General features: G+C 40.3%; 1 protein-coding gene across 1 annotated transcript in view; it reads left to right on the top strand.

Moving 5' to 3' along the window:
• The window catches only part of TACR3 (tachykinin receptor 3), a 135,775-nt gene that overhangs the window by 105,432 nt on the left and 3,582 nt on the right, over positions 1-26,761 (top strand). Inside the window, exon 4 of the mRNA XM_075285764.1 lies at positions 17,838-18,034. Coding sequence (XP_075141865.1) covers positions 17,838-18,034 — 197 coding nt within the window. The remainder of the gene's footprint in view (positions 1-17,837; positions 18,035-26,761) is intronic.

Genomic DNA, 26,761 nt, shown 5'->3' with positions numbered 1-26,761 from the left:
CTGGGAAGGGCTTCCCGCAAACCGCCGTACTATTACTGCGGATGCATGGTGCGCACACAGAAACTGTGTGCGCACCATGCACAGCGGGTGTCAGCCGTAATACATGGCTGACAATGCCCCGTAACACCCACGGTCGGAACCGGGTCCGATCGCGGGTGTTAACCCCTGAGATGCCGGTGATCAACATGACCACCGGCACCTCCGGGGTTACAGTGTAATATGGTGCCGATCGGCACCCCCCGCACCGGTTTCGGGGGGTGCCGGTGTTCGTAGGGGGCAGCCCGGGGTCTGATCAGTGACCCCGGGTCTGCCCCTTCACTTACCCCGTCCTCGCGCCTGGCCGATCCTGCCGTAAATGAAGCTGTCAGCCTGTGCGTCTACACAGGCTGACAGCTTCCTATACATTGCAATACACGTGTAACACGTGTATTGCAGCGTATCTCTATTGAAGCAGTGATCAGCCGATCACTGCTTCAATCCCCCATAGGGACAGAAAAAAAAAGTTTGAAAAAAGTAAAAATAAAAAAGTTTAAATAAGTTTAAAATAAATTATAAATAAATAAAGCCCCAAAAATCCCTTTTTCCCCATATAAAATGTTTTATTATGTAAAATAAAGAAAAATAGAAAAAAACATTACATATTTGGTATCGCCGCGTCCGTAATAACCTGAACAATAAAATTAAAACATTATTTAACCCGAACGGCGAATGTCGTAAAAAAAAAACGTAGAAAACCGCACAAAATAATGATTATTCACCACCTTTCCCTTACAAAATGTTCAATAAAAAGTAATCAAATGGTCAGATGAAAACCAAAATGGTACCAATAAAAAGAAGAGGTCTTCCCGCAAAAAATAAGCCCTCAACCAGCTCTGTCTAGCGAAAAATAAAAACGTTATGCCTTTCAGAAAATGGCGATGCAAAAACAATAGATTTTTTTCCCTGAATTGAATTCTATTCTGCACAAATAGCAACGCATTAAAAAATCATATAAATGAGGTATCGCCGTAACCGTACCGACCCGCAGAATAAAGGTAACATGTTACTTATGCTGTACGCTGCACGGGAAAAAAAAAATGCTAAAAAGCAATGCCAGAATTGATGTTTCCTTTTACATCCCACCCAGAAAGAGTTAATAAAATGTAGTCAATAAGTTACAGGCCCCAAAAAGGTGGCATTGAAAAGTACATCTAACACCGCAAACACCAAGCCCTCATATGGCCACATTGCCAGAAAATAAAAATAAAAATCTACCTTGTACAATGTGAAGACAAAAACCCCAAAAGTCGCCAAATCATTAGGACATAAGTGGCTGCGACTAGAAGGAAATGTGTAAGCGGTGCGAGCGTTTTCAGGGGACACCCTATATTTAGAGCTTATGAGAGAGAAGACACCAGCGCTGATCCCCCAGAATGCCCCTCTTCCCCGTCCGTGTCATAGGAGCTAGTGGGAAAATAGAATGGGATTTGGTGTACCCAATTTACTCCGCACAGCTTACATATTCACTTCGGGGTTACTAATGCTCACTACATCACTTGATAAATTCTTTGAGGGGTGCGGTTTTCAAAATGGGGTCACTTTCTAGAGGTTTCCACTGTTTTGACTCCTCAAGGGCTTTGTAAATGCGACATGGTTCCTGAAACTGATCACAGCCAGATCTGCCCTCTAAAAGCTCTTTGGCGCGCCTTCCCTCCTGCGTCTCGCTGTGTGTCCATATATTAGTTTACACCCACAAGTGGGGTACTATGGTAGTCGGGAGAAGTTGCCTAACAAATTGTGGGATGCGTTTTCTCCTTTAACCCCTTGTGAATGTGCAAATTCTAGGGCTAAACGAAAATATTAGTAAAATAAATTCAAATTTGAAAATTTCACCTCCATTTTGTATTAATTCCTGTTAAGCACTTATAGGGTTAAATTACTAGGTATATGTTGTTTTGGCTTATTTAAGGGGTGCAGTTTTGAAAATAGGGTGATTTATGGGGGGCTTTAATACAAGGGTCTTTCAAAACGCTTTCATAACTGGATTAGGCCCTTTAAAAAATGGGTTTTGGAAATTTCTTGAAAATTTTGAATATTGTTGTTTCACTTGTAAATCTTATAATGTCCGTAAAAATTAAAAGGGTGACTAAAGTTTGATGCCGACATAAAGCAGAGATCTGGGACATGAGATTTATGATATAATTTTGGCGGTCTGACTATCTGTATGTAATGCACATCATTTCAAACTTTATAAAATGCATATTTTTCAAAATTTCCACCAAATTTCCAATTTTTTCATAATTAAACACAAAACATATCAACCAAAATTTACCACTAACAGGAAGTACAATGTGTTACGAAAAAACAATCTTAAAATCACTTTGGTAAGTTAAAGCGTTCCAAAGTTATTGCCACATAAAGTGACACATGTCAGTTTTGAAAAATCGAGCTTGGTCAGGAAGTCAAAAAGTGCCATCGGCGGGAAGGGGTTAATTTCCACCTGGTCAAGTTTCTGGAGGTGCAGTCATGCTGATTGAAGTGCGTAGTCTCCATGGAAAATACCTAGCCGCCACTGTTACTGCTTGGTAGCCACCTTCAATTTGTGGAGCATCAATTATGGGCAGGGGACATTACATAACCTTTTATGGCTCACTGGGTTAATGTTTTGAGCATCAGAGGTCCCAGTGTAGAAGCAGAGCAAGGCCCAGTGCTTTCTAGTACTGACGTTACCTCACAGGTGCAAAGCACTGTTTCAACAACAAAAGACGGGACCCATCCACCTCCTCCAGTTCCTATTTTCTGGATCATTTGAACCCCCAGCTTCACTATGGCAAGCCATTGGTTCCGCTCCCCCTCCCTTGTTTCATGGTTGTTAAGTGAATTGCATATTGAGTGGCACTTTTGCACATGCTGAAGTGCCAGTTTTAGCAGTATATGATTACTGCATGCAGCAAACTGCAGACAAAATGATCATTTTTGGAGTTAGTTAAGCAAGCATCTTCAACTGGCAAGCTAGGCAGTAGATATACTGATAGTGTGTCCAATTTTTTCTGGAAATTATGTCAATTGTCACTACACTAGTTGATTGTGCACGCACAACCATAGCAGCAGACACAATGATCACTTTTGGAAGATAGTCCTCCTTTTTTAGCTGGCAGCCAGGCACACTGATAGTGTGCTCCAAAGTTTCTGGAAATTCTGTTTAATTGTCACTGTGCAAACACAATGTTGATATGGAATTTGCTGCCATACTGGTTCTTTTCTACCTCCCAAGTGTGGTTCTCAGGGTCATAGAATACTTTCCACTTCAGAAGATATTCTAACTTTTTCCACTGCCAGTCCAGGCATGTTGATGGCATGCTGATGCTGGCTGCTATTGCTAAACTAACTAGACATATGCTAACATAGACATATGCCTTGCTTAATACTTCCACATGTTGCCACAGCTGCATAGTTCCCACCACCATTTAGGCAGACATGTCCTGTGTCCTGGCCTATCATATTACAACCTTCTAGAATACCACACATGTTGCCAAAGCTACCATCACTGCCAACACTCATCCAGACGTATGCTATGGCCTGGTCCCCCATCACATTCCACAATACCACGTCTGCTCCCACCAAGGGATAATTTATGGTAGCTTTTTCCTTCACTTTTAAATTTGGCTCGAAGCCACAAAATTGTCTCCCAAATAATTTTGGAGTGTTTAAAATATTAATATTTGTAAAAACAAGTGTTAGTTCTAGTGTCTGGCTATGCCAGTATGCATAGTGGCTCAGTGGTTGCCATTTAGTATTTGAGCCAAAGCCAGGAATGGATTTAACAGAAGGGAGAAGTATAAGAACTTCCTACAAATTTCCCATTTCTTTTCATGCCACTCTTGACTTTGGCTAAAATAAAAGTCAGGAAAATCTGCTACAATAAAGCTGCTTTTCCACAAGCTAGATAAATGTTTTCCCATGAACATAACCATATTTAAATTTGTAGACAATTGAAAGTTGAACATTTTTGAAAATATTAGCAATCACAAATTTTGTAGAGTTTTAAAGATTTTCTCTAATCATATTAATGGTGACCGTCCTTTGTCTTCATTAGTTGCCGGTAGATACAACCATGAATACACAAACTTTCTATGGTCTGGTACTTGTCAGAAACCCAGCCATGATTTCCTTATTGGTTATCTGACCGGGATTCTGCATTCAACAGAAAAATCCATCCACAACAAGGAAATCATGGTTGGGTTACTGACAAATGTCATATTTTAAAAACCTCCTGCATTCATGGTCATATCCATTGACAACTGATCAATACTGTCATCACTAAGATGATTTGAGAAATTTTAAAAATTCAGCAACAACAATGTTTATGTTTAAATGGTCTATAAATTTAAAAATGGATATGTACACAGGAATACCTCTTTAAGAAAGGACATATTATTTGACTATTCAAGTATCTTAACGAAGAACATAGTAAAAATGTCAAGGGCAAAAAAAAATCATCAAAAAGTTCTCTTAATTAAAATTAACATATAACATTTACAAAACATCACAGGCTATAGTTAACGCTACATACTTAGTATCTAGTGCAGTGTTATGTGGTAATTTAGAGCACAACTGACATCCCTCTTCACATGAATCAGTGTTTTTGCTTCATTCTTTCGGATTCTTGTCAGATGCAAAGAGATCCCTGCTGTGACTTATGTGCTGTTTGTTTCATGTTTATATCTTCATAAAAGTATTGATTTGTAAGAGAAATAAATGACTGCACTTCATTGAAATAATTGTTTTACAATTAATCATCATTCTCATATTAAATGTCACTTCTGATCTAGGATTCTATCTGTTATCATTGTGATGATATGCCAAGAAAAACACATTGTTTCATCAATATTGATATTAAAAGTAATATGAAAACTATTTTTGGGGCTAAGGCCTGGTTCACATCTGTGTTTGGTAATCCTTTCAGGGAGTCTGCTTGGGGACCCCCCGAATGCAATACCGAACACAGTGGCAAGCAGTGACCTTATGAAAGCACACGGACCTCATAGACTATAATGGGGTCCGTGTGCTTTCCGTGCAATGTCTGCGGAACATGCGGACAGAAAGTACTTCATGATCTACTTTTCTGTCCGCATGACAGGATGCATGTGGACACCGTGCGGAGAACGCACGGACCCCATTATAGTCTATGTGGTACGTGTGCTTTCACTGCTCTGTCGATGCCTTTGGTATTCCATTCAAAGGGTCCGCATGCGGACTCCCCGAACGGATTACCAAATGCAAATGTGAACCGGGCCTAACTATGCATTCCATACCAAATGTTTATGTAAGATATGAAACAATGTTGCTTAATTTTTAAAAGACACTTATTAATAACTTGCATAGTTATTTTAGAATAAATGGCTATATGGAGATTGTGATCCATCCAAGGATACAAAAATACTTTCTCTATTTAATCAAATGAAATGTTCTGTAATTGTAATTAAGAAAATGAAATCTTAAGTCTTATTGGAAGCCATTTTTGGACTGGTGTGTCTACAGCCCCAAAGTAATATTCATTCTGGACTCCCACTATACAGCTGCCTGTAAATATTACCTGACATTCATTCGCATTTATGACTATCTGGGGATCCTGTCAATAACCTGATGCCTGACTTTTCTTTGAACTAGGGCCTTCTTAGCTAGGTGAGCTGGAGATATGTGCCCACAGAGCAGCAGACCTCAAGCAGCAAGATGCTGCAAGATGACTAGTGATGGGGGTCCCTGCAGTGTGATTGAGAAGATGGTGCCCAGGGAAGAAGAATATTGGTTGGACTGACTCTGTACCTAGATGTCATCTTAGCTGGACAATGTGTCTATTGTATATACAGATTAACTGGGTAGTTTCTTAATTAATCTACCCAATATGGAGCATCTGTATGAAGTGCATTAAATGTAATGTACCATGCCAGGGTGAGCTTGGGATCCACCCAGTTCAAGGACCTGCAAAGTTATTCATCTGTTCACCAGTGGACCAGGCTGAGTCAGTTGGAACTGTATTATTACTATGTGTGAGCAGGTATCCTCACATCATCTGCTAACTGTGTAAATTACATTTTACGGCACATAATTAACCCCTTAAGGACAAGGACAGTTTTCGTGTTTGCATTTCCGTTTTTACTTCCCTGCATTCCAAGAGCCATAACTTTTTAATTTTCCAGTTCACAGATTCACATGATGGCTTATTGTTTGCGAAACATATTGTACTTTGTAATGGCATTAATATCTTGTGGAAATGGAAAAATACACATTTGAGCCAATTTCATTTGGGTTTAATTTTTATTGCGTTCACTTGGTAAAAAGGACATGTTACCTGTATTCTGCGGGTCAGTAAGATCATGGTGATACCAAAGTTATTTAGTATTTGTAATGTTTTGATACCTTTTAAAAAATGAAAAACTTTGCAAAATAGAAAATAAAATTGTTGCCATGTTCTGACACCTGTAACTTTTTCATATTTATACGTATGGATCTGGGTAGAGCATCTTTTTATGCAGGACAAGATGAAATTTTTTTGTTGCTGCTATTTGGGGGAAGATCTGATGGTTTGATCACTTTTTATTCAATTTTTGTTAGGAGGCAAAGTATTGGAAAAATACTATTTGGCTATTTTGATTTTTTTTACCTCGCTACACCATTCACCATACTGGATATTTTAATAGTTTGAGCATTCTTGAGCACTAGGATCTCTAAAGTGTTTCTTTACTTTTGTTAAACTTAAACTTTTTTTTTTTTTTTGGGGGGGGGGTTGCCTGTGGCTCCCAGCTTCAATAGGCTCCCGACTATCATGACAACCAATAGTTACCTTCTGATTACAATCCATGGCACCTGCACACTTTAGATGCCGCTGTTACATTTAGCTGGTATCCACTGTGTATGGAGAGAGCTCAGCTCCTGAGCCCTCTCCATACATCTCAATGTGCCCAAGGACGTACTATTGCTATTATTTTCCTTGGTCATTAAGGGGTTAATGATCTATGCTGTAATACTATAAATCTTTAAGTATACCGTATTAGAAAAGATGAATTCATGTATAGCATACTTTAACAGTGGCACTCATAGTGAAGATTGCTTAGTGGGTGCTACAATAAGGTCCCAACCATAGTATATGGAAATGAAGAATTGAAATCACTCTATAAATTATCAATATTAAATTACAATTTTCACACAAAGGACTGATTCAATTCTTCATTTACATATTTTCTTTACAGTATGTCCTATTTAGGTCTGTTTTAATTGACTGGACAAACCCAGTGATGTCTTAGCACTAGTGAAGAAAACAGCCCTTAGATGGCATCAAAATTCCTTCCGTTTTTCAGTGGTCCATTGCCAAGATAGATTCAAGAAAATATCAGTGAAAAGTAGATGCAAAACAAATTTAAAATTGGTTCAACACAGACACATGGATTGGAAATAGATGCAAAAACACAGACGCTTGGATTGGATCCAAAGCAGAAACAATTGTGTACAACAGCCCTTAATAACAAATGTATTTATTTATTTTGCATTCTTGGTTTTTACCTCCTGCCTTCCAAAATACATAACTTTTTTTTGCATTCACAGAGTCATTAATACATTTAACAGAAAAAGATACTCAATTTATGTTTGCAGATAGAATGTGCTATACGACTTCAATTGATATAACATTGGAGAAAAAAATCAAATGCCAGTCCAAAATGTTCATGTAATATAATTTTGGGATTTTTTTTGGTGATCTCATTTATAAATACTTAAAACAAGTAGCTATTCTTAGATCCTTATATGTAGCTTATGAGTTAATTGCAAGACTTTGGTCAGTCGAGTGAAAAGATTTCGGCTCACTACTCATCAAGTTAGTTTGGCTGGATTATGCCAGATACAAATTATTGGGTAAAATTTCTGAACCACTGAACCCTCAGATGTTAGGATTTGAACCCTGTAACCACTGAAGGTTGAAAGTGATGTGAGGTTGCTGCCCTGCTGATATGTTCCAAAGAGACTTCACTTAATACTGCTGAAGTTGTAAAGTGTGGCTCTGAGATAAATCTGGGACTCTTGTCCATAGAACTGTTCAAAGTGGATGCAGAACCTCTAAATGGTTTATAGACTTTGTTAGTAAATATTTCTAAGTATATCTCTTATATTAATGGAACCCTCCTATAAAAATAAAAAATGGTTAAGAGAAGGATTTTGGTTTTTTTTCCATACTCTATTGTAAACAGACAAGCCACATTGTATTACATTATCCTACTGAGACTTCAGGTAAGACAAAGATTGTTGATATCAGAATGAAGCAGTTCTTGCTGTAAGAAAAAATTGTGTCAAACTGATAGTTCCCAACATGTGTCCCTTTTTAGAGAACAAGTCAATAGCATGGCTATGTCATCCATCTGTTTGTTCACCTTCTTCCTGAACACATTGCATCAGTGGGACGGGAGAAACACAAACATTTGTATGCATGCCCAGCTGAACGACAATCCATCTATGGGTACATGGTGATGTCCCATTGAGATAGGAAACAATAGTTCTTTCATTTTACAGGACTTTTCACTGCACCAATTTTCAGCAAATTCCCAACTTAGATGTGAACCTAGCCTAAGACAGAATACGTGATCACACAAACATATGGTTTATAATACCTGAGACCACAGGTAATCAGATTGTAGACCCTGGCAGCTACAACAAGCAAAATATAGGACATAACACATTATCAAACAGGTTATATGCTCTATAGTGCCTGGTACCACAAAATTTCACCTGTAAAATATATGACATAGTGTATGGTCTTTCAAGTTATATACTCTATAGGAAACAACAGGAGTAACAAATTGTATGATAACACAGAATATATTCTCTATAATACCTTACAGTAGAGGTAACCAAATATCAGATCACAGCAGCTATCACCTACACGACATAGGCCATAATGCATGATCACACATGTGATATCTTTTATAGTACATAATATGAGAGCATAGCAAGGTCATCTGATTCCAAAAGTATCCTTATAGCAGAGAACAGCGCAGCAGATGTCACCTGCAAAATATCGCATGGGTATATTACATTTTATATTTGTATTTGCATTGGTGTATTTTGTATGTGGTTTGTGTGTATGTCCATAAGTGTCATGTGATTATGTGTATCTCATTTTGGATATCAGTGAAAAATCTGGGATCAATTGTTATGAATACCTGGAGTAAAGCTGTATCTAATCCTTCCCCATGTAGTACTGTGTTTAGACGCAAGTATGTAATCCTTGTTGGTAAGATACTGTGTGCAGATGCACATATCTAATCCTCCGGCGTGTGGTACTGTGTGCAGATGCGTGTATCTAATGCTCCCCCATGTGGTATTGTGTGAATAGGCGTGTATCTATCCTCCGGTAAGTGAAACTGTGTGCAGATGTGCATATCTAATCTTATGGCATGTGATACTGTGTTCAGAGGCATATATCTAATCCTCCTCTGTGTGGTACTGTGTGCTGAGACGCGTATCTAATCCTCCAGTGTGTGGTACTGTGTGCAGAGGCATGTATCTAATCCTCCAAAGTGTGGTACTGTGTTCAGACGCACGTATCTAATACTCCACTGTGTGGTATTGTGTGAAGAGGCGCGTATCTAATCCTACGGCATGTGGAACTGTGTGTAGACGCCCGTATCTAATCCTACAGCATATGGTACTGTATGCAGATGCGCGTATCTAATCCTATGGTGTGTACAACTGTGTGAAGACGCGCAAATCTAATCCTCTGGCATGTGGAACTGTAAACAGACGCGCGTATCTAATCCTACGGCATTTGGTACTGTGTGCAGACGTGCTTATCTAATCCTCTGGTGTGTGAAACTGTGTGCAGATGCACATATCCAATCCTCTGGCATGTGGTATTGTGTGCAGACACGTGTATCCAATCCCCCAGCATATGGCACTCTGTGCAGACGTGTGTTTCTAATCCTCTGGCGTATGGAACTGTGTGCAGATGTGCATATCCAATCCTCCCCCATGGGGAACTGTGTGTAGATGCACGTATCTAATCCTCTGGCGGTGGTACTATGTGAAGACATATGTATCTAATCCTCCAGCGTGTTGAACTGTGTGCTGATGTGCGTATCTAATCCTCCCCTGTGTGGTATTGTGTGAAGAGGTGCGTATCTAATCCCCCTGTGTGGTACTTTGTGCAGACACACGTATCTAATTCTTCAGCATGTGGAACTGTGTGCAGACCCGCATATCTGACCCTCAGTCGTGTGGTACTGTGTGCAGATGCATGTATCTAATCCTCCCCTGTGTGGTATTGTGTGAAGAGGCGCGTATCTAATCTTACAGTGTGTAATACTGTGTGCAGACGCGCGTATCTAATCCTCCCCCGTGTGGTACTGTGTGCTGAGATGCGTATCTAATTAGCTGGCTTGTGGTACTGTGTGCAGAGGCATGTATCTAATCCTCCAAAGTGTGGTACTGTGTGCAGACACACGTATCTAATCCTCCCCTGTGTGGTATTGTGTGAAGAGGCGCGTAACTAATCCTACGGCGTGTGGAACTGTGTGTAGACGTGCGTATCTAATCCCACAGCATGTGGTACTGTGTGCAGACGCACGTATCTAATCCTACGGCATGTGGTACTGTATGCAGACGTGCATATCTTATGCTCTGGTGTGTGGAACTGTGTGCAGATGTGTGTATCCAAGCCTTTGGCATGTGGCACTGTGTGCAGACGCATGTATCCAATCCCCCGGCGTGTGGTACTGTGTGCAGACGCGTTTATCTAATCCTTCGGCATGTGGAACCGTGTGCAGATGCACGTATCTAATCCTTCAGTGTGTGGAACTGTGTGCAGAAGCACGTATTTAATCCTCTGGTGTGTGGGACTGTGTGCAGACGCGTGTATCTAATCCTCTGGCGTGTGATACTGTGTGCTGATCTGTGTATCTAATCCTCTGATGCGTGTATCTCAGTTTGGATATCAGTGTTGTATTGTGCATGTGGAGTGACCGTGTGTATTGCAGTTGGAATATGAGTGAAAGACTTGCAGGTTTGTATTGGCTAAGGGGGAGGGGGGCATTGTGTTTGGAATGCTGAATCTCAGCAAGCAAGCAAGTTGAAGTCTCATCTTAAACCTTTCCGGATACCTGAAGTATCTCTGTACCAAATTTGGTGAAGATCGGTCTAGTCGTTTGGTTTGCATTAGAGAACAGACAGACAGATGGACAGGCAGACAGACAAGATTTCATTTTTATAATACAGAGAGATAATGCATGATAACACTGGTTATGTGTATTATAATACCTGATATTGTCAAGTAATCAGATACCAGACCTACAGCATCTAACAGCAGCAGATTATTGGCTACACGGCAAGATCACACAAGTTATTTGCTCATTAACTTTTAAAGGCTACACAAGTTTTCATGAAAAGTTGAAATATCTGTAGGGTCTTGCTGGGCAGTCTATTCTCTGACTGTATAAGGCTTAATACATGGCTTAATACATGATGTCATCCAGTTGCCCAGAGTTTAATATCTTCCTCCAGCTGCCACCAGTTTATTCTCCCTCTCCATCTCCCTCTATAGTTTAATGTCCCCTTTGAGATGCTCCCAGTCTAATGTCCCCTCCAGTTACCCCCAGGTTAATGTCCCCCTCCATCTTCCCCCAGTTTAATGTCTTCCTCCAGATTCCACCAGTTTAATGTCCTCATCCATCTACCTTCAGTTTAATGTCTTCCTCCAGCTGCCACCAGTTTAATGTCCTCATCCATCTACCTCAAGTTTAATGTCTTCCTCCAGCTGCCACCAGTTTAATCTCCTTCTCTATCTGCCTCCACAGTTTAATGCCCCCCTCAAGATGCCCCCAGTCTAATGTCCACCCCAGTTGCCCCCAGTTCAATGTCCCTGCTTTACCATTTATATATTAGTGACAGCACCTGTGGCCCCAGGACTGAGTAGATATATATTTACACCCAAGTACATAGCGTGTAACCCCAGTATACCCACATTCATGTACATAATGTGTCTTTACTCTAAATTATCTGCAGTTAATTCATTTATTCTTCTTAATTACTGCTTATTAACCTGTCTTTTCTAATTGTATCCAGTGAGATATTAACCTATTAGTGCTGTCTGCTGAAATTATTTTGTATTTAGTTTTGGACATTTTGATTGCCACATATTGTCTTTTGACTTAACAAAAAATTACTAAATATAAGAAGTCACGAATATTCTACTTAAGGAGCTGTTCAATGAAGAAACCAGAATAAGGATATGACCAAAAGTCTGACCATAAGTCTGAGGCCCCACATTGCATAAACACAACTTTTTTTGTTGCAGATTTTGTTGCACTTTTTTGAGCCAAATCCAAGAGTGGATTGAGAAGTTAGAAGTATAAGAGCTTTCTATATATTTCTGATTCCATTTGCAGCAATTCTTGGCTTTGGCTCAAAAAAAACAAACACAAGATCTGCAACAAAAAAAAGCTGCATTTCTGCAACGTGGGACCTCAGCCTTAAGGATAGGGCCCATTACATATGGTAATAACTTTGAGATGCTTTAAAGGCGTTAAAGGAAAAAATACATTCCACAATTTGTTATGCAATTTCTCCTGAGCACAGAAATCCACCACATGTATATGTAAACTGCCAAAGAGAAGAAGCACCACTGGGCACTTGAAAACCAGATTTTGTGAAAATAGTTTTCAAGTGTCGGATCTCATTTGCAGAGTCCCTAAAGTACTAGTACAGTGAAAACACTCCAAAAGTTACCACATTTTGTACACCACTTAAGAAATTTATTAAGGGATATAACGACCATTTATATTTACAGATTTTATTATATTGAGATGTGAAAATTAAAAATTAGTAAAATGTTGGTTTTAGTACTCCTGAGATTGCTCCAACTCCATGCAACCTATTTAAGTCCACGGTTGTCCTGCATCACCCCCTTAACTCACCCTCTAAAGTTAGAAAACTAGAGAATATCTCCAGGGGCCGATGAAGGATGACTGTGGATGACGGTAGACTTAAGAATTCTATTTAACTTACTGCCTGTGGGAGTTGGGATAGTGCCACAATATGTGTCAATGTTCTTCAGAAGAACACTCTTTAGTCACCCACCCTAGCCACTCCTGAGGATGCTCCAAGTTCTAGACAACTGCTTAGGTATTGCACTAAAGGGAGCCAGTTATCATTATCATCAACAATACCCGAGACACCTGTTGCTCAATGCTGTCTGCATAATCTCAATGTGAGCAATGTGTCTATCCACACAAAATTACTTTTATTCAATGCTTAAATGAGGGTTTTGAAGCCAAACCTGTGGAGAGCTAGCATATAAAGTCAACCTCTTCATGTCCTATTGCCTCCCTTCTGCCACACTGTACCATTCCCAGCCCCTGTGACGTACACACTCTTGTCTCATTAAATCACAGTACATGTTCTTATGCTTTACCCCTAAAGCTAGGTGTATATCCTTGACTTCATTTCATCACAGATGGCTTCAATGCTGGGCTTGACTATGACTGCACACACGGACCTCTCAGCACTGAAGCCACCTGACTGAGATGCATCCTTGACCTCCTGGTCCATGCGCAGTGCTGAAATGAAGCCAAGGATGTACACCCAGCGCCGCACCTCCCATGAGGCGACCTGAAGCGACCGCTTCAGGCGGCGCTATGTCAGGGCCCCAGGGAGGGCAGCATTTTTGATTACATAAGCCAGTCCAGGACAAGCTGTCCTGGGCTGGCTTAGCACCGAGTGCTGGATTCGGGAGGCCACTGAAGCAGCGCTGCTCCAGCAGCCTCCCCTCAGGCAGAGAGCAGGTCTTCTCCGTGTCTGCTCTCTGCCTGCGAATGCCACTAAGCCACGCCCCCTTTGGTTCGCCCCCGCCCCTTGCGCTCCACCACGCCCCCTCCTCCCGGGGGAGAGCGGCTTTCTGTAGTTCGCCTCGGGCAGCGAAAGAGGCAAGTTCACCCCTGTGTACACCCTGCTTCAGTTACCAGCTTAAGAACCACTGAACTGATTGTAAAACCCTAAATTGTATATTGAATAAAAGTAATTGTTCTAAATATAGACTCAGTGCTCAGAGATTATGCAGACAGTTTGGGCAATAAGTGAGATGCCAAGGGTACTGCTGATGGTCTTAGGGGCAAAATCATACTGATATGTTCCCTTTACATTTATTTCTGGGTGTAAGGGGGTTCTTTTTACTTAGGCAATGATGTGGGAAAGGGTAACTAGGATATTTGAGGTGACCACACACAATACAGAACGAGCCATATCCACACTACTTCATAAATCCACAGTGGCTAATGTCTAAAGGCTGATGACTGCAACCACATGCTTTGCCATTGGCCACTGCATCTGGGTGCAGATTTGGACGTGACAGATTTTTTAAATCAGTTGTTTAATTAGTATTGAAAGACAAACTCTTAATTAGAAATTATACAAAATTGTACACTGAAAGAAAATAACGTATACAAAGCTGAACATATTGTTTTCATGATAAACAGTGTTGGACAAACCTTGCAAGATTGCATAGTTTGCCTGGGAGCCTTGTTTCAAACTTAACTTGTTTGGTCTGAACCAGAACTAATATTATTATACTCTTCAGACCCCAGAGTATAATAATGGGAGGCCCAGAGGGCTCCATTGCAGTATCCGGTGTAGATGTCCATCCTCTTTGGGCTTTTTTTGCCCACCAGAAGACTTGAATGGCCTGGATTGCTATGATTCTTAGACATAAGCAGAGGCTCAAAGAGGACAAGGACCAGTACCGGAGCCTAGGAGAGGTGAGTTTAACTCTTTGCTATGTTTACACCCCTCCCCTAGCTTTTGGATTATTATACTCTTGGGTATAAAGACACCTCAGAGAATAAAAGTGGATCATGGGTGACCAAACCCCAAAAATTTCTGGTTCAGAATGTAATAGGACATGTTTTTTCTACACAAATCATTGAAATAACAGAGGTAATGTCTTACTAATCAGTCTATATGTATTTCTTTAGGAGGTTCACTCTGTAGCTTTGCCTGCACTTCTGTATACAATACTGATCACTCTATATTGATCAGTAGATAAGAATTTCTTCAAATTCCTATACCATAAATGGTCATGTTACAAGCTGGCTACTCAGCCCTTCACCCACCCCAAAGGTACTATAAAAACTGTATAGAGGTATTGTGTGGATCATTAAAATACTTGCCATGCACCTCTGGAAGTCATTGAACAATGAGTATATGTCAGTGCATGATATATAATGGGGCTCCCCATCCAGTGAACTATTACACCATTTGTAACCATAACTAAGTATTATATTTTTTCATTTATTAAACACTTATTATTTTATTATATTCTGGTTTGATTATAGTTATTCTTTGACCATTTTTGAACCAACCTGTTGAACCTGAAATCCTTGGAAAATTTATGCCTAATGGCAAATAAAACCTGATGACAGTTGATCAAATTATTGTCCAACAAGTACCGCCATTTTATGTTCATGGCCAATCTTATGTAGTTTAGATCAGGTGTTTTGTATGTCTTAATTGGTTAATAATAGTTAAGCAATAAAGCATCATGTTAAGAAGGCATCCAGTTAATTTTCTTTCAGCTGGGAATACAGCTTAGCAAGGCTCAAAATCAATTCCTGCCATAGTAAAGGAAATGTTTCTCTAGTTACAGTAAATGTTTCGTTCTTCTGTCTTCAGTAAAAAGAGGATTGGCAGATTTTCATTTGCCTCTAATACATGAATGATTGTTAATTATAATAATTCTCGTGTTCTCCATTCTAAATGGAATACTTTGTTTACAATTTATCAAGCAAATATATATTCTTCTGATCTATATCATCTACTGTATGGAGAAGTCCCTCAGTGATTTGTTATCTACTGTATGCCCTTCACATTAACAAACAAAAGAAGATAGTAGCCACTTGCACTATTGAGATGATAAAGAAGTTACAAGTTTATAAAGAGTAGAGTTTGTGATGAGAGATTCTGTTTGATGAAAATGTTACTTCCTACAAATTTTAGGTAAAAAATGTGCCCTCTAGGCACAGCCCCCTTAACATCATGCATGATTATTGCCATAGAAATACAAGTTTGGCAATAATCCCCGCATTATGTTATTAGGCTCACTAAACAAATCATGCATGATGTTAAGGGGCTGCCCCTAGAAGGCAGCAAACAGATGCACTGTTCTCCTAATTACATCCTGGAGAACAGATTTGCATATTTTTTACCCATAATCCCTAGCGGAGCAGAAATGGCTTGTAAGTCTCCGTATGCTTGTGTAGGTGCACACTCCCTAATGAGTATGATTATCCTCTGATACAAATTTTAGATGATTCTTATATGTATGCAAGAGAATATCAACACTACAAATATAACCCCAACACAGAGACAATGAATCTTGATTGAACAAATTATAAATATACTTTATTGATTATACATATGATATGTGTCATTTTAAGCCTACCTGCCATTTCATTAGACTTTTTAGAACAAGCTGTCATGTATACGTACATGAAGTGTCACAATATTTCTATTCATTATATGACATATAGATGTAGCCCTTGTTAACATAATGGGCGGATCACGTCAGTATGATCTTCCTGCAAAGTTGCGCTTCAGCAAATTCATTTGAACTACCAGGCAGCCCTTTACTCCTGCCTCCCACCACCAGCACCTACCTGCTTCTTTCCTGAGGTCTGAAACAAAATATCACCAGCAGCTGTGTGGGAAGCTGCATAAAATCATAACCCCACTATGATTTATCCCTGTGATGTGAACTAGGATGTCACAGTACAGGCAGTAGTTTTTCACATATTGGTGAATCTTTGTGTAACATCTCTGCCTCTTTGGTTCTTTGCGCCACCTGGTACACACGCTACGGTGCGGGAGGCATGCACACTTTTATTCCTTGCTTAGAGTTTTTTGTTGCTCTGTCTGAATAGTGTTCTATTACCTATCCTCTGTAATTGAATTTCCACCAAACCCATCTCCTGCACCTTGTTTCCCTCTGTATATCTACTAGTTAATCATAGCCTTGCCTGTGTGATTGACAGCCTGTCTCTCAATCAAGTCTGGGGCAAATCCTGGACTTCTTATATACAGGTCATCAGCCCACAAGTTTGCTGGCTATTTTGACTCTGTCTTGTCACTTTATTCTCGCTAGCTTCCTACCTGCTCTTTCTACTATATTACTGACCTCTGACCTTTGGATTCCCTTGTGACTATTCTCTCAGATTTTGATTTTGTACTGCTTTTTCATTCTGGCTTTGACCCTTGGCTTGCTAACTTCATTTCTGTGTTTCTTGTCTTGTCTTGTTCTATTTTACACTTATTCTGAGAAGGGACTGTCACCAAGTTGCCTTCTGTCGCCTAGGGCAGGTCTAGCAAGTAGATAGGGACAGGGGCTGGGTCAAGTTTAGGACTCCTTGTCTCTGTCTCCCTTCTTCCATTGTTCCTGAATCAGCACTAGGAAATTGCACACTAGCAATTCCCTTGCACCCTGATCATCTTTGTTTCTGAGAAACTCTGCCTCTCTAACATGCTCTTTTTATAGACCGTTATGTGACTTACTTAAAAAGTGACTCTGAAGCCGGTTTTTATCAGATATATTTTTTCCATCAATTTATACATTTGTACTTCTGAAATGTGTTCTTTGTTGTATTATGAATAAAATATAGTGATAGGCGACTGTGTTCTTGTTTTCTTTATATTTTACAATGTGCCAACTTGTTTGGAATCGGGGTTGCATACTATACAAACATTCTAAATGTTAGACATAAATGTTTTGCATGGATACATTACTTTTCCATCAGTTTCTGTCATAATAAGTTTGTTTGTTCTTTTTGCAGGTGGTAAAAATGATGATTGTGGTGGTGGTGACCTTTGCAATCTGTTGGCTTCCTTACCATATATTTTTTATTGTAACTGCCCTTGATATCAAAGTGGAAAGATGGAAATACATCCAACAAATCTACTTGGCCATTTTTTGGCTGGCAATGAGCTCAACGATGTACAACCCCATAATATATTGCTGTTTAAATAAAAGGTAAGAAGAACATGCAGGAAGACCTTGCTCCCGGATCTATCAATTAGCGAACCTGATATAACAATTACCCTTCAAGAATTAAATCAGTCGTTCAGAATGTTTAACAAGGCAGAAAAAGCCAATCTGTAGGGAGGGAAAAATTCTTTGGCAAAGTTCCAGACTGTGATTCTGTCTTATAATTAGTGTTAGAAGTATTTAGAGTCAATGATCTGAAATAATATGTTTCATGTGATACATATCCATCATAAGCTTTGACGTAGAAAACAATTTTGTATTCAGATGGGTTACAGGTGAAACTAAAAAGCATTTTTCCCTTTGTTATGAGATAATGATGATAATTTTGACCTTACGTTTAGAGATAGTTTATGTAAGTGAATAATTTGACTGGATATAACATGATAAAGTTAGTTATATAGTTGTCAGCTCACTTTTTGCCCCTAGAGCAAAGGTTGGCATTACGTCTTTGAGCAAGTGTCTATAACTATGATATTATTAAAACTATCTTACTGCTCTGGTCCTCATTTATCTAAATTGCCTAATAGTAAGATTGTCTTTTTTGCCCGTTGCAACCAATCAGAGGTCATTGGGCGACAAAGACAGTTTCGCTGTGAGAGATTCTTGAAAAATTAGGTCCTTTGTATTTCTGTATAATGTTATAAAATAGACATAAAATGTTCTTTAATTGTGAACCCTAATTGTTAAAAGAAATTTATGTCTACGGTATGTATGTAAATTGGAAAGTGGAAGAGGCAGTAGAGTTGAAAGGAAAGTCAAATATGACTTTTATTACTTATCCCTAAAATAAATATATATTATGATTAAAATTATATTTGTGTGAACTTGAGCAATAAGTTTCCTCTTTAGCACTCCTCAGGGATTTAACTAAATTTTATCATCGATCTAAGTGATGTCAGTATGTTATAAGACATGCCGTTAACCCATATGCATTTTATAAGAAAATGGCTAATAGTACACCCAGTATTATCAATTTAACAAAGTATTGAGCTGGTTTGTTCTTATAGTCCTATGATAAGAATTTATGCAAACTATCTCTGGTTATAAAGTACTGCAAGTCTTAAATCATTGATAGATAATACAAATAGGGATATTAAATAATACTAGCGTTGTGAGTGTATATACCTGCTGCGCTAAACCCGGCTAGTCCATGGTATTTACTGTATATGGCACGATTGGCAGAATATGCTTCACAATAAGCTAACAGTGAAGCAGAATAGGATGGGGGTATTGGTGATCTGTCCCTGAATGAAACGCATGTTTCGCCAGTTAGAATATTCATTTTTTTCTGGGGACAGGTTCTCTTGAAATCCAGGACCTTTTATCATATGTGGTAGATTGACAGCTCAGACCTGGTTCACATCTGCATTGGGTATTCTGTTCAGAGAGTTTGCTTGGGTAACCCCTGAAGGAATACTAACGCATTGACAAGCGGTGAGCTTATGAAAGCACATGGACCCCATAGACTATAATAGGGTCTACTATGTTGGTAAAACCCGGCAACAACTAAAAATCAGGATTTGGGAACACATCCTAAGCATTACAAATGTCGATCAGTGGGAAGACACTTTACAGAAAAACACAACTGCAATTACAAAGAATTGGAGGGCTGGGGCGTCCATCATATTTGCACGGATATCCATGGCAGAAATTTGGATAATTTACTGTTACAAGAAGAAAGCTGTTGGATATTCAAATAGAAACAATAAAACTTTTCGAACTAAGTAATATTTGTTTTCTTTAAGACACTTTACGGATGAGTCCATGCAATGTAGATTTCCATGTAACAAAGAAGAACTGCCATCCATTAATCCAAAAGTCATACAAATTTAATACTTTCTCTACCATGAATTGACATCTGCAAGAAAGGACCGAGTTTGTCGATTTGGGATTACAAATCCTGGACAAGAAGGACCCGCGCTGATAGGTTAGGTGAAAAAAACGACTTTTATTGGAACAACACACTACGCGTTTCGGGCATACACTCTGCCCTTCCTCAGGTGCAATAGTTCTAGACAAATAATAATAATAAAAAATCATGTAGCAAATTATGTACCTAAAATCCTTTGCGGTCACATAAAAACGACATACGTCATCATCATTTTAAAATTGGAAAAACGAAAAGAGACAAGAGTCCTTTTCCTACAAAGTGTAATGGTAGGCAAAGATAGTCTGTGACTAAAAACATATATAAATACTGTTTAGTAAAATACCATTAAAAAACATTAAACAGTGACATCTTATAAAAAAAAAAAATAAACAATCTCCAAGTAACACTGATGTGATGTTTAGACAGACGGTCCTTTCTTGCATATTTACACACCCATGGGGTGTGAGGTACCTCGCAGCTGTATCCAACTATAGGATCCCTGTCCAGTGATCCTGTTGTTTTATGAAGTGTTGTGTATCCACACAACCTTTGAAGGTGAGCCTATATTGTAAATTCACCAAAATACTAATTATACAGATCTACACTACGGTCTGCTCGGTGTCTTTTTCTTTCTTCTTTTGAGATGAATTGACATCTGATCCTTTTTAGACTGAAGTAATCCAATATGTATATTTAATTCCAGCTTTTTTCTTGACGGTTATGTAAAAACAATTAGATACTGACAAAAATTGAACATTTGTACACACTACATTATACGGATTATTTTCGCATTACCCAGACATCAGGTGTAAAAACTGACAGACAAAGATAATATATAATTATAATTAGACTATAATTATAGTCTATGTGGTCTGTGTGCTTTTATTGCTCACCGCTTGTCAATGTGTTCAGTATTCCATTTGGGGGGTTCCCAAGCAGACTCTCCGAATGGAATACTGAACATAGATGTGAACCAGGCCTCACTAGTCCAATTGGAACTGGAATCAGACAGTCAGAGCGAAAAAAGACACAAGCTCTCATATAAAGAGAAACCAGTACCAAGGTTATTCTGTACCAATTTACCTACAGCATGCCTAGTATATGAACTTACCTGGATTATTCCAATGTTTTGACATTTGTAAATACAAAACAAGCATATTTATATTTAGATTGGATTACTTATTTCATATTACTGTCTCCCTAAAAGGAACTTGGTATAAATTTCCATGAAGTAAAGAATAATGAGAGGAGAATATTGTTACTAGATAGCTCTTAAATAAATAATTGTATGATTTATGCACAGAGGATTGTTATTACAATGCATAAATACACCTTATAAATAGAAAATTTATATCAATATATTATCTTTGTCTGTCAGCTTTTACACCTGATGTCTGGGTAATGCGAAAATAATCCGTATAATGTAGTGTGTACAAATGTTCAATTTTTGTCAGTATCTAATTGTTTGTTTTTTACATAAACGTCAAGAATAAAGCTGGAATTAAATATACATATTGGATTACTTCAATCTAAAAAGGATCAGATGTCAATTCATGGTAGAGAAAGTATTAAAGTTGTATGACTTTTGGATTAATAGATGGCAGTTTTTCCATTTGTTACATGGAAATCTACATTACATGGACTCATCCGTAAAGTGTCTTAAAGAAAACAAATATTATTTAGTTCGAAAAGTTTTATTGTTTCTCTTTGAATATCCAACAGCTTTCTTCTTGTAACAGTAAATTATCCAAATTTCTGCCATGGTTATCCGTGCAAATACGATGGACGCCCCAGCCCTCCAATTCTTTGTAATTGCAGTTGTGTTTTTCTGTAAAGTATATTCCCACTGATCGACATTTGTAATGCTTAGGATGTGTTCCCAAATCCTGATTTTTAGTTGTTGCCGAGTTTTACCTTCATAGTAGATGTTAGGCCGGGTTCACACGGAGTATTTTGGTTCGTAATGTAGAACATAGACGTCGCGGGAGCTCTTGCGGGCCGTATACGCTCCCATTGTTTTCAATGGGAGCCGGTACCGTATACGCGGCGCTATTTTGCAGCGGCCGCAAAATAGTGCCGCGTATACGGTACCGGCTCCCATTGAAAACAATGGGAGCGTATACGGCCTGCAAAAGCTCCTGCGGCGTCTACGTTCCACATTACGAACCAAAATACTCCGTGTGAACCCGGCCTTACATGTACATCAGTGGTAGTATAGTATGCCCTTTTTGGCACATGTAATATGATTGTGAATTTTGTGTTGATTCCCATCTGCATCTGATAATTTCTTTTCACGTTTGTGCAAAATATGATATGCGATACAGATACCACAGGAAAAAAGCCCTCAAAATTTTTTGTCACTCTTTATGAGATAAATACTAGAGATGAGCGAACAGTGTTCTATCGAACACATGTTCGATCGGATATCAGGGTGTTCGCCATGTTCGAATCGAATCGAACACCACGTGGTAAAGTGCGCCAAAATTCGATTCCCCTCCCACCTTCCCTGGCGCCTTTTTTGCACCAATAACAGCGCAGGGGAGGTGGGACAGGAACTACGACACTGGGAGCATTGAAAAAAATTGGAAAAAGTCATTGGCTGCCGAAATCAGGTGACCTCCATTTTAGACGAATAGTGGATTTCAAATCCGGGTCATATGAGAATGTGAACTTTGTGACTATGAGACAGGGATAGCTGTACAGGCAGGGATAGCTAGGGATAACCTTTATTTAGGGGGGAATGTTATTAAAAATAACTTTTTGGGGCTCTATCGGGTGTGTAATTGTGATTTTTGTGAGATAAACTTTTTCCCATAGGGATGCATTGGCCAGCGCTGATTGGCCGAATTCCGTACTCTGGCCAATCAGCGCTGGCCAATGCATTCTATTAGCTTGATGAAGCAGAGTGTGCACAAGGGTTCAAGCGCACCCTCGGCTCTGATGTAGCAGAGCCGAGGCTGCACAAGGGTTCAAGCGCACCCTCGGCTCTGATGTAGGAGAGCCGAGGGTGCACTTGAACCCTTGTGCACCCTCAGCTCTGCTACATCAGAGCCGAGGGTGCGCTTGAACCCTTGTGCACACTCTGCTTCATCAAGCTAATAGAATGCATTGGCCAGCGCTGATTGGCCAATGTATTCTATTAGCCTGATGAAGTAGAGCTGAATGTGTGTGCTAAGCACACACATTCAGCTCTACTTCATCGGGCTAATAGAATGCATTGGCCAGCGCTGATTGGCCAGAGTACGGAACTCGACCAATCAGCGCTGGCTCTGCTGGAAGAGGCGGAGTCTAAGATCGCTCCACACCAGTCTCCATTCAGGTCCGACCTTAGACTCCGCCTCCTCCGGCAGAGCCAGCGCTGATTGGCCGAAGGCTGGCCAATGCATTCCTATGCGAATGCAGAGACTTAGCAGTGCTGAGTCAGTTTTGCTCAACTACACATCTGATGCACACTCGGCACTGCTACATCAGATGTAGCAATCTGATGTAGCAGAGCCGAGGGTGCACTAGAACCCCTGTGCAAACTCAGTTCACACTAATAGAATGCATTGGCCAGCGCTGATTGGCCAATGCATTCTATTAGCCCGATGAAGTAGAGCTGAATGTGTGTGCTAAGCACACACATTCAGCACTGCTTCATCAAGCCAATACAATGCATTAGCCAGTGCTGATTGGCCAGAGTACGGAATTCGGCCAATCAGCGCTGGCTCTGCTGGAGGAGGCGGAGTCTAAGGTCGGACCTGAATGGAGACTGGTGTGGAGCGATCTTAGACTCCGCCTCCTCCAGCAGAGCCAGCGCTGATTGGTCGAGTTCCGTACTCTGGCCAATCAGCGCTGGCCAATGCATTCTATTAGCCCGATGAAGTAGAGCTGAATGTGTGTGCTTAGCACACACATTCAGCTCTACTTCATCAGGCTAATAGAATACATTGGCCAATCAGCGCTGGCCAATGCATTCTATTAGCTTGATGAAGCAGAGTGTGCACAAGGGTTCAAGCGCACCCTCGGCTCTGATGTAGCAGAGCCGAGGCTGCACAAGGGTTCAAGTGCACCCTCGGCTCTCCTACATCAGAGCCGAGGGTGCGCTTGAACCCTTGTGCAGCCTCGGCTCTGCTACATCAGAGCCGAGGGTGCGCTTGAACCCTTGTGCACACTCTGCTTCATCAAGCTAATAGAATGCATTGGCCAGCACTGATTGGCCAGAGTACGGAATTCGGCCAATCAGCGCTGGCCAATGCATTCTATTAGCCCGATGAAGTAGAGCTGAATGTGTGTGCTAAGCACACACATTCAGCACTGCTTCATCACGCCAATACAATGCATTAGCCAGTGCTGATTGGCCAGAGTACGGAATTCGGCCAATCAGCGCTGGCTCTGCTGGAGGAGGCGGAGTCTAAGATCGCTCCACACCAGTCTCCATTCAGGTCCGACCTTAGACTCCGCCTCCTCCAGCAGAGCCAGCGCTGATTGGCCGAATTCCGTACTCTGGCCAATCAGCACTGGCTAATGCATTGTATTGGCTTGATGAAGCAGTGCTGAATGTGTGTGCTTAGCACACACATTCAGCTCTACTTCATCGGGCTAATAGAATGCATTGGCCAATCAGCGCTGGCCAATGCATTCTATTAGCGTGAACTGAGTTTGCACAGGGGTTCTAGTGCACCCTCGGCTCTGCTACATCAGATTGCTACATCTGATGTAGCAGTGCCGAGTGTGCATCAGATGTGTAGTTGAGCAAAACTGACTCAGCACTGCTAAGTCTGCATTCGCATAGGAATGCATTGGCCAGCCTTCGGCCAATCAGCGCTGGCTCTGCCGGAGGAGGCGGAGTCTAAGGTCGGACCTGAATGGAGACTGGTGTGGAGCTATCTTAGACTCCGCCTCCTCCAGCAGAGCCAGCGCTGATTGGTCGAGTTCCGTACTCTGGCCAATCAGCACTGGCCAATGCATTTCTATGGGGAAAAGTTAGCTTGCGAAAATCGCAAACTGACAGGGATTTCCATGAAATAAAGTGACTTTTATGCCCCCAGACATGCTTCCCCTGCTGTCCCAGTGTCATTCCAGGGTGTTGGTATCATTTCCTGGGGTGTCATAGTGGACTTGGTGACCCTCCAGACACGAATTTGGGTTTCCCCCTTAACGAGTTTATGTTCCCCATAGACTATAATGGGGTTCGAAACCCATTCGAACACTCGAACAGTGAGCGGCTGTTCGAATCGAATTTCGAACCTCGAACATTTTAGTGTTCGCTCATCTCTAATAAATACATCTGAAATGACTTTGAACCAAACCATCTCCAATATTTTTGGTCTTTTTATAACTTATACCTTATTTTCTTATCTGATTCTATTTTGGGTTTTGGTTGTAATAGTGTTCATCTGCCTATTGTTATGGCATAGTTGTACACTGCTTTGAAGCTCTATTAGAATAATTTCTTTCTTGCACTCTTAATGAGAGCTTATCTTTTGAAGTCCTGGAAATAGCAGCAATTCCTTCTTTATCTTAGGAATTCCCCCTTCGGTATTCTTCTATTCGTTCTTGGATCATGAACACTTCAAACCTCCAGTAATCCATTTGTAGCAAGTTCTTTTCTACAACGTTCCATCCCACTATTACCCAGTGGGACAGTTTTGATCAGGATATCCAGAAATGGAACGTTAGTTGGACTGTAAAGTAAAGCTAATTTAGATTAGACTAGATTAGGTCAGGTTCAGTACAACTCGATATAAATACAATGTTATCTACCTCATATATAGCAATGCCATATGCTGACATATTTTGTATACTTAGCATGGTTCCAGCCAAAGACAACCACCTTTTCTCATCACCTAAGGACACACGTAATACACGTCCTCTGATGTACTTGTAATATCAAGGATATTGGGAACGCATCTTAATCATTAAAAATGTTGATCAGTGAAAAGAAGATAATTCTCGGAAGAATACTCTAGTTCCACCAGTAGTCAGACACTATAAAGATAAACACAACTCCAATTATAAAGAATTGGAGGGACGGGTCATACGCCATATTTGCACAGATATCCTTAGCAGAAATTTGGATAATTTACTGTAACAAGAGGAAAGCTGTTCGATTTTCAAATCAAAAACAGACTAAACAATAGTTATAATTTTGGCTGTTTTCTTTAACCCCTTCCCGACATGCGCCGTAATAGTATGGCGCATGTCGGGTCTGTAACTATGGCGACCGCCCGGTAGCCGGGCGGCTGCCATATCCGCCGAGTGTCTACTGCTTTAAGCAGTAGACAACTGGCTCTAATGCCTCCGATCGGTCCCCGGACCGATCGGAGGCATTGATCCCTCCGGCATTTGCCCGGGATCGCCAGCTCCTGGAGCATGCTCCAGGGCTGACGTCACATTACCATGACAGCCGGGAGCCTTCACAAGGCTCCCAGGCTTGTCTGCAAATTCTCTCTTTTGCAGGGTAGTCTATCCAGCCTGCAAAAGAAAGGATGATTTTTTGCAATGCATTGCAATGCATTAGCATTGCAATACATTGCATTAGTGATCAGACCCCCTGGGGTTCAACACCCCTAGGGGGTCTAATAAAGGCAAAAAATAAAAATAAAAGTAAAAAAAATATATAAAAAAAATATAAAAAGTATTAAAAGTTCAAATCACCCCCCTTTCCCTAGAACACATATAAAAGTAGTTAAAAACTGTGAAACATATATATGTTAGGTATCCCCACGTCCGAAATCGCCCGCTCTACAAATCTATAAAAATATTTTTCCTGTTCGGTAAACGCCGTAGCGGGAAAAATAGTCGAAAGTGCCAAACCGCTGTTTTTTCACTGTTTTGATTCTGATAAAAATTTTAATAAA

The sequence above is a fragment of the Leptodactylus fuscus genome, chromosome 1, assembly GCF_031893055.1.
Source record: "Leptodactylus fuscus isolate aLepFus1 chromosome 1, aLepFus1.hap2, whole genome shotgun sequence".
In the NCBI taxonomy this organism is placed as follows: domain Eukaryota; kingdom Metazoa; phylum Chordata; class Amphibia; order Anura; family Leptodactylidae; genus Leptodactylus; species Leptodactylus fuscus.
The sequence above is the reverse complement of the archived record's forward strand: the minus strand, read 5'-3'. Positions and strand labels throughout refer to the sequence as shown.